Here is a 9,810-nt window from a genome sequence, read left to right as displayed (position 1 = left end):
TTATTGATAATATACCTCAAAACAGACAATGTATATATATATATATATATATATATATATAAAGTACTACATTTATTTTATAATGAACCAAACAGCTCAAAAGTATTTCTAATTGTATTATGCAAACTTTTTTCATTGCATTTCATTTTCAATAAACCAAACAGCCCCGAAAGTAATGATCTCCTCCAAACACCCAAAGACTCCCTATACATCCGCAACCACTGCCTACACGTTTTCTGCATGCAACTTGCTATCCAACTGTCGGTCTCACCCATTTTCAGTCATCACTAGCATTTATTTTCCTCTGTTTCTCTTCCTACCAAGAATCGATCCCTCCCATGATCTTTCCATACTAAGAACCCTAGATCGATGTCAACACCTCAACTGGCAATTATGTTGGGATAGCACTAACATATTGAAAGATATTGCAAAATAAAATATATGATATATGCAGAAATGAAAGTGTGATGTATATGAACAAAGGAAGAACTGAGAAATAATTTAGAAAAATGCTAGCAATAACCATTCCATAAATAGGAGGCAATAATTTATAGAAATAAACGATAAAATCATTAAAAAAGGCACAAGAGTATACAAATAGATCATGAATGTGAAAAGACGATGAGATACAGATAACATAAAAATATGCCAAATAGATTCAAGCTTAAAAGACAAGTATTGTTACCGATCCTCTAATACAAGATAGGGCAATGGAAGATAAAATTAACACTGGCGTAGAAGTGAAACATGTATAATCATCCTGACAAACTGCCATTAATAATGCTAATATAGAGATAATGAAGACAGCAGTGAATCTAGCGATGCTTTTGCATGGTATCATTACCACTAACAAAAAGAAAAAAAAAAAGTAAATCTAATAATTTGGCCATAGCAAAAAGCACCAACATTAATTCGTCCACATAAGCAACCTCAATGCCTTCCTCCATTCAGAAAAACCTAATAATCTGTACTAGCCGTTTGGGTCTTTTGAAAAAAAAAATTTATTCACTTTAATGTCGATTGTTTCTTGCGTTAATTATGATTATATCACTTTAACAAATGTAAACAAATAGAGGAATATAAGCATCAGATAGATTAACCAAAAATTGGATCATAATAAAATCAAGCTATTGTTTCTCAAAGAGCAAGAATAAATTTATGGAATCCTCCTATGAAATTCAGTGGGCATTAGGAAGTGAAATAGGTTTTCAAAGAAAAACTAAATCGCACTCCAAGATAAAAAGTTAAGAAAAATGCAACATGATCAGACACTATCTTTCAAATGGGAGGATTTCGTTTTCATTAAGAAGAAAAGGAAAAAAGGCATGAAAGTAAACGTTAGCACATATGAAAGAAGAACGAGACATTTACATATATACCACCAAATTCTGATATATTTACACATCTAAACACCTAAACATTATTTATTACATTGATACCACCCAAATCTTTCATATTACATAAAGTATGCCACCATTTAAAAAGAGAATCCACCTTTTAATGCATAGGTAAGGTGATATTTATGTAAAAATTGAAGTTTAGGTGTTAGACATGTAAATACATAGGTATTGAGTGGTATTTATGTAAATCATCCAAGAAAATATTTGATAACACAAATATGATACTTACAGTCATCAGCAGAGCAGCTGATCCGCCTTTGCATTGCAGAGTAGTTGATTGGCACTTGCATCTTCTCTAAAAGAATCACAAAAGTAACATACATATACCAATATACCATACAATATTCCTTAGAAGAGTATAGCTCTAACTGGAATCCCAGAAGTAAAAATCGAGAGGCAATCCAGTACATCTTATGTTCTGTCCAAACAAGGAGACACTTTGACAGCCTCTTGAATTGGATCTGCCCAAACAGAACAATGCTAAATATTAAGAAAAACAATGCACAAAATGCTAAAAACTACAGAGGAATATGTTCCTGATCTTAAATACCTCCTCAGCCGAGACATTCAAAGTCTCATCAAAATCCCTTCTAAAAGCCAGGTCAAGCTGTTCAGAAATTCTGTCAAATGCTTGTAGATCTATTCTAGGTTAATACTACTGTTAAGGAATATGTTTGTTAACACAAATCAACTATGATAAATTATTTGAAAATAGGAATGTTAAAAAACTGTAACAACAAAAACAAGCAACATGTTTTGGTAGATATCTTCTATTCAATAGTTTGAGGTGACGTCTAAAAAAGTTGAATTTTAACTGTTAGATATGAAAGTAAACATCTTTTGAGTATTATGTATGTCAATCCCCATTAAATAAAAAAAATAGAGAGAGATAGAAATATACACAGAGAGCATAGTTTCTCTCTAGTATCTGTAGAGAGAAATTGAGGAGTTGGTGAGATTGAAAGGATTCTCTTTTTGTTTAGATAGAGAACAACATCAACAACAACAAGCCTTTATTCCACGAAGTGGGGTCGGCAAAATGAATCATTCTTTTCTATTGCTTCCTATTGAGTGACATATTTTAATTTAATTCTAATAAATTAAGATCATTTTTAATACAATGTGCCCAAGTCTTTTTAGGACTACCTCTGCCTTTCTTAACATAAGTCAAATCTAAAATATCTACTCTCCTAACCGGATCATCAGATAGTTGGTGTTTAATATGACCAAACCATCTAAGACGACTAATCTTGTCCACCACTGGAGCATCACCAACCTTATTAAAGATATTATTCATTTCGCATTTTGTCTCTAATTGTCAAGCCATTCATACACCTAAGCATTCTCATCTCAACAACACTTAACTTTGTTTTAGGATTCTCTTTTAAAAGCCAAAATTCTGTGTCATAGAGCTAAAGTAAAATAATCAATTTGTGCTTTCACTTGTAATGACCATATAATCTTTACATTCTCAACAATCTTTTTTTCTCATAAGAAAATAATCAATTTAAGTTTTATTAGATTCAGTATTGTAATAATATAATCATCTTCTTTCTTAAATAAACTATTAGCATTAACAAAAACATACGCTAAAGTAAAATTCAATCTTATTCTACCTTCTTCATGATACCGGAGGGTGAAGGCCCAAACCACAAAAGAAACATAAATATTATTATTGACATTGAAATTGAATACAATGACGGCTCACAACAACTCACAATAGAAAAAAGAAAGACAGTACGAAACCCAAAACTTGCAATGGCAAGGAAGGAAGGTGGCAACTGGTTATGTGTGGAGGGAGGGAGAAGTGCCGCTGCAGATTTGAAGAGGTTGGGGGAAAGTGCGACTGTAGGGTTGGAAGGAAGGGAAGTAGAGCTGCAGGTTTTGGAAGGGCAGCTGAAGGTTTGGGAGGATGGAAAGGGGGCTACAGGATTTGGGCAGCTATAGGTTCGGAAAGAGATACAATGAGAGATTCATTAAATTCTGTGAAAGCTTGAAAACATTTAGGATGAAACCGTAGGGAAAATGACCCTCGACCGTGATCTAGAGAGTCGAATGGGAGAATGTGAGATTATGAAGATGAAGCAGGAGATGCAGCCTCAGTTTCTACTAGCTTACTACAGACAGAATATTCAGACACTAACTTCAAAATTGGAGAGGCCACATCACCGAGTGACAATCCCATCATACAGACATAGTTCAACCTCAGGATGTTACAACCATAGTATAGTCAGGAGAACACCCAAGGCAACCCATTAAAGGAAAACTTGATTCAGACTTGAGAATAGGTGAGCCAATCTGCATCCTTAAATCTGTCACCGCCAGAAAGTGTTGTAAGTGCCACGGACCTGGAAATATTGAATTGGATTTGCATAAACAAGGGAGTGATATGTTTCATTGAGTAAGGCGTTTTGGAAAAATTGGAAAATGACACAGTAGACACTAAAGGCAGCAAGGACACAAAGGAGAACCATATTCCATTTGTAGAGCACATAATTCCAATTGAGATTGTGGGAGAAACTCTAACCGACTTCATGGTGAGTGTCCAAGGCAGTCTTGAGTTCGAGAAACAGACACCAGAAACATGTCAACCCCATATAAGAGAAATCCAGACCATCCAAATCTATAGACTCATTCATGAGTTACCACTATTGAGGGAGGTCCAACACATCATAATAGTGCTTTTTTGAACCGTGTCTGAAAGATCATACGGAGTTATTCAGATGTTAGATTTAGTTCAGCATAGCACCCATCATCAGATGTTCAGACAAGTGGGACTTATATGATGCGAAATCTATAATTTGTCGTTAATGCTGTGTTTGATCATATAGAATTGTGGGATTTATATCGAGATCAATATGTAGGGATGCCTAAACTCATAACAGAAGTAGTTGACAACAAGCTCCACATTAAACATACGGTAGCCCTTATTAAAAAAAATATAAAGACAAAAAAAAAATGATCAAAGTATGTAAAAGACTATATCAAGCGATTTGTATGTCGATGTACCTTTTAAGGAGAGGATTAGTAAGACAAAAGACCTAAGATTTCACATGCAAATAACGGCTACCATATCAAATGGGATGGAAAGAGGTGTGTTAAGAGACAAACAAGACCGTGAGAAAGATTTTGTAATGCATAAGAGACAAAGGTATCGGGAGTTGCCTCATAAAATGTAGCATCAAACGATTCACAAAAGTAATTAATAGAGAAATAAAAAAATGGTAACATTTTCAAGTACAAGAATAAAACAAAAGATAAAATTAATTGTAAGAAGAGAGAGATTACCACATCCAGAAGAAAAGTGAATGAAACAAGCACAACCAATAATAGAGTAAGAGGAAAATTGATTTGCATGTATTAGAAAAGAGAAGGTTGCCCCACTAAAAGCAATGATAGAAACAAAATTGATTAGGAAACAAGGTGCTATATAAGCGTCGAACATTCATGAGAAATATCAAGGTATGAATAACATTGATTGATGTGGATGCTTATATTTAGCCAAATCATTTTACTATGATGTAAATGCATATATTTAGCCAAATCATTATGGTAGAACATTCATGAAAATATGACAATAGGACGCAATGGAGAATAAGGATAGCCGACCCCACTTAGAAGGACAAGGGTTTGTTGTTGTATAAGAGTAAAAAAACTTTTAGATAATACCATTATAAGCATTCAAGAAGTGAAAATTAGACTGCAAAACTTTTGGCCATTATCAAAACAAAGAATTTTATGAGGTGAAAATTTAAATTCTTATTTCTTAAGAAAATGATTAGAACAATCAAATGCTAAGATATGTCCAAGTAATCTTGATGTAGTCATCAATACAAAAACAAAATACAAAAAATCAAATGGGTGGATATCGACTATGGACGATATACTAAAATGGACCAATCAAAAAAAGGTGCTAATATGAGAAGATTTAGACACTGACGATTATTCTAGGCTTCACATTTAATATTATAAACAAATAACGACATATGAGTGAATCCTTGAAGATGGTGAGGATGGTGTCTGAGATGACAATGCCATTTGTAAGAAAAAATAGTGAGGGAAAGGGCAACTAAAGAAGCTTATAAAGAAAAAGTAAATGCCATCAATTTCAAATACTCCACCTCTCATCTTATTAAAATACAGTTGGAGGGATAAAAAATTATCAACTGGTTATGTGGTTGGTATGAAAATTTATAAAGAGCTTGTTTACAAGTGGGGAATATACAAGACATTGTTTATAGTTAATAAAAGGAGAAAGATCCTTACCCGAAATAGAAGAGAGAGAAAAAGAGGGCCATATAGCATAGCAATAAATAAATGCAAGTATGATATTGTAATATAGATAGAAGCACTAGAATAAAAAATTCGACATATTGAATAAGCACTTGCAATTTAATCAAAAAAATTTGCATGAAGGCAATGATAGTCATCTGGGATTATTCTAGTGGGATCATATTCATCTAGGAAGAGCAACAATTCCAAAATGATGATTAGTAAATCAAAAGTAATAATGGTGACATGCTAAATAATTGGAATATGACCAAAATTTTCCCAAGAAAGATCAAAGAAGCTATTAGTCCTCTAACTGTACAAACAAAGTGGAAAAATCAGAAAGATCCTATTTAGCACAGCCGTGAGCATAATAAAGAATTGATGAGAAATTTTAATTAAAATTATTTACTTGAGTTTCCAGTTATAGTTTTGTGCAATTCTTATTTTGAATATTCATGTTATGGAATTAAATGGAAGATTTGAAAATTTAAAATTCAAATAAATTTAAAATTTCGAATAATATAAAAAAATGAAAAAACAAACTTAATCATTGTATGATTAGCAATTAATTACCTTTTTTTCATATTCTTTTAGTGTTTTTAAGGTATTAGCTCATCATCTCCCTCCACGCGCTCTTTTTAAAATTTTCAAACAAGAATAAGGGTTTTATAAGGACCAAGTTATTTGTTGTTTTAAGAATAAAACGGATGATAGGTTAAGCAAAATATTGCAATTTCATCTAAAACTTATAAGCTTGTTGGCCAACCGAATGAGGTGGAGAATTGATAATCTTCCACCACCATACTTCTTTGATAAATGAGATTTATTTATCATTACACTTTCATTTTTCTTCTTAGTATGAAAATGTAGATCTTGCTGGAAAATTTTTGCTCCTTCCCTCTATCAACCTATAATTTTGCATCTTCATATCTCCCACAAAATCCCCACTTAAAACCCACCTGAAGTAATCGGCTATGACTAGGCCATGTCTAACCTAGTCTTATTCAATTAGTTAATTACTCCCCTCGAGACCATAGAACTTTTGTAAAAAAACACAAAAAGTAATTTAAACAAATTTTGCTACTACTAGAAGTTGTTTTCCAATTTTTTTTCGGGCCCTAACCCTTCCAAAAAAGGTCATAAATCCACCCAAAGCTTTCTTTATATTATGTCCATGCATGACCTTGTCCCCATATTGCACAAAAAAATAAAATAAAAATCTAAACTCCACAAAACTTAATGATACTTTTCAGATCATATATAGCATCTAAATCTAATATTTTCAAGTGATTTATGCCTTGCAACTGTATATATTTTCCATACCATAGGCTTAAATTCATATTTAAAATCTTTTTTTATTTTTAGGTTGCATCTTCTATGGTTGACCCATAATTTAAATTTTCCCCTTATTCTTCCGCCGAAATCTTAATTCCATATTTCCATAAATTCCTTCTAAAATTTGAAGCTTCTGAACCCAAGAAAATTTATCACGTCAAAACAAACCTTGGACCTTTCACCAAAAGAGCATAAAATTGAAGAAGGGGCAAGTTTTGTAGAGACAATTACAAGAAGCTTTACTTGATTAAAATTTGGGAAAAACCCTTATATTATTTTCTCAATTATGTGGTCTATTTTCATGTTATGTATCAGATTTGAATTGTCTACTAGTAATTCTAAGAAACTTATATCATATTTTGGCAATGAGCTGGTTAGACTTAACAATTTCAGATTATTTGTATTAACTAGATAAATATGTTTCTTATAATTATGTGTAAGCTCACACTTCTATGCCTTCATATTTTATATCATTTAAGTATTCACAGTAGTAAGAATTCACCCTTATAGTCACATTTTAATTTAATTAACTAATTACAAAACTACATAACTTGTATACTCCTGTTTTAATGACACAACATGCCACCAAGTCAACTAGTATAGAGCAGTTTGAGAGATTAGGCAAAACAAATAAAAAACTTAAATGCTAGAGCAAAATAATCATAAAGATAGGCCATGGCAAATTCAACAATTCCAACAAGATAATAAATTTAATATGCAAACCTTGCTTAAAGTTATGATGAGCTAGATTAATAAATGGAGCATTAGGCTAAAAATACCACCTATAGCACCCACCCAATTCATCCCTACCAGGAATTTTCATATAGAAAACCCCCACATTAAACAAACCAACTCATCCCTCGCAGGCTCTAAAATGAGCAGGTTGGACTACCAACTATTTGGGAGTCCCTATATGGTGATGTCATGTGTGACATCCTACCCATCTTAGAGCCAAATATTATTATTTATACTATGGGATTTGAGAGTTTCTCTAAGATAAAATATTTTTTTATTTTATAATAACACAATTGATACATTATATATTGCACGAGCATTTTTCATAGAGATAATAAAATTGCATAGAATATATACCTTATAGAGATGTTAGGCTAACATAATTTTAGTTAGCCTATGTCTGTCATCCCAAAATATCTATTCATATAGTTGATAATCAAACACAAACATTTTTATAATCTAAAGTTCCTTTTGCATCAATAATTATTAGCTTACATAAAACCCTTAAGAAGAAAATTACACAAAGTGACAATAAATATGTTAATTTCATTAAAAAAAATCCTTGAAAGAGAATATAAAAAAGGTAATTATGTGAGTATTTAATTCAAACTTTAAAAAAAAACCTTCAAATTCAAAAGCTTAATTTTAACAAATTGGGCCCAACATTTTTTGGAATTGCCAATTAAAACATAAATCACTCTTATTTTTAACATAAAAGATATTAATATTGAAATATATTGCATAAAAATTTGGAACTAACCCTTTGCAGATGGAGAAAGCAATCACACGCAAGTGAACTTAAGCCCATCTTTCTGATGGAGCACATCCAAACATATGCAACACTAATTCATGATGGTGGAGAAGGCATGTTTCCAAACTCCAATGAGATTGGAGGACGCAAGATACCGTAACTAGTAGGAAAAACAGTGGAAATACAAAAAAAAATTATTAATGTAGAGAGAGATTTAGAACACAGCATAACAGAAAATAACGCAAAACATAAATAATACAAGCAAACACCTCTAAGGTGTATTCTTAGGGCGGTGAAGGTCGGCTAGGTAAATCAGGCTGCTTGGCAGGGGTGCTGACAACGAGGGGAAGGTGCAGAACTAAAAGAGCAATAATGATGGAGGGTTGGGTAGTAAGTTTTGCTGCAAAATAACTGCGATCGAAGCTGGGATGAACGTTGGGAAGTGGGGACAACAATGCGAGAATATAGGGGCAGGACAATTGAAGGCTGGTGTCACGACCGGCCCGGGGCTTAGAATTAATCAAGGCAGGTACAGACGATCTGACGGTGTGAATTAAATTTTCTATATTCTTCTACACTTTAACAAATGAAAGAACTACTACAAATTAAAATTAAAATGGTATAATTAAAATTAACTCGTTGATGGTTGTTCGCGTCTTTTATAATTTTTTTTTCTTCTATCGTTCATCTTTTAATCTCTTAAAATTTACCTGAAATATTAGTTTAAAACAATAATAAGATAAACAAGCAGTGACTACTCATACTCTTAACTAGAATAATACATGAGAAAAAAAAAAAAATATGTATGTTAGTTAAACTGGTTAATAAATCAATATAAATATTTGATGTCACACAAAGAAACATACTATATCAATAACATATAAATATCATTTCATATTTATATGACCGTCACAGAAAGAACCGTCTAAAAATTGTGTCAATTAAAGCACATTAATATCCATATCCTTTTTCATATACGTGCACTGATACATTAGTGCTCCCCCACTAGTACAATCAAGGGGTGTTCTATCGTAGTCAGTCGTGCACATACAAACAGTCAACATAAACATATGGGTTCATCGCATTCAATGATATTATATGAAACATCCACTAAAATGCACGAGTAAATAACTACAACATTCGCAACAATATAATTAATAAAGAAAACAATAGCCCCATCAGAATTAAACATTCACAAATATCATCAACTGCAAACATATTTGAGATGAAAAAAAATATTACTATAGTTTAAAAGTACAAGTACTTACCCCGACGACGCTTAATTCAATAAGATTTTGTCTCGAGATCGATTTTTCT

General features: G+C 32.3%; 1 protein-coding gene across 1 annotated transcript in view; it reads right to left on the bottom strand.

Annotated features, from left to right (window-relative positions):
• LOC110024073 (N-alpha-acetyltransferase 35, NatC auxiliary subunit) overlaps nucleotides 1–9,810 on the bottom strand; it is a 59,059-nt gene that overhangs the window by 10,191 nt on the left and 39,058 nt on the right. The window contains exons 11-12 of the mRNA XM_020723813.1: nucleotides 1,951–2,007; nucleotides 1,630–1,861 (exon numbers count right to left, since the gene is read on the bottom strand). Coding sequence (XP_020579472.1) covers nucleotides 1,630–1,861; nucleotides 1,951–2,007 — 289 coding nt within the window. The remainder of the gene's footprint in view (nucleotides 1–1,629; nucleotides 1,862–1,950; nucleotides 2,008–9,810) is intronic.

The sequence above is a fragment of the Phalaenopsis equestris genome, unplaced genomic scaffold (assembly GCF_001263595.1).
Source record: "Phalaenopsis equestris unplaced genomic scaffold, ASM126359v1 Scaffold000244, whole genome shotgun sequence".
In the NCBI taxonomy this organism is placed as follows: domain Eukaryota; kingdom Viridiplantae; phylum Streptophyta; class Magnoliopsida; order Asparagales; family Orchidaceae; genus Phalaenopsis; species Phalaenopsis equestris.
Note: the sequence above shows the minus strand (reverse complement) of the source record. Positions and strands in the feature narration are given on the sequence as shown.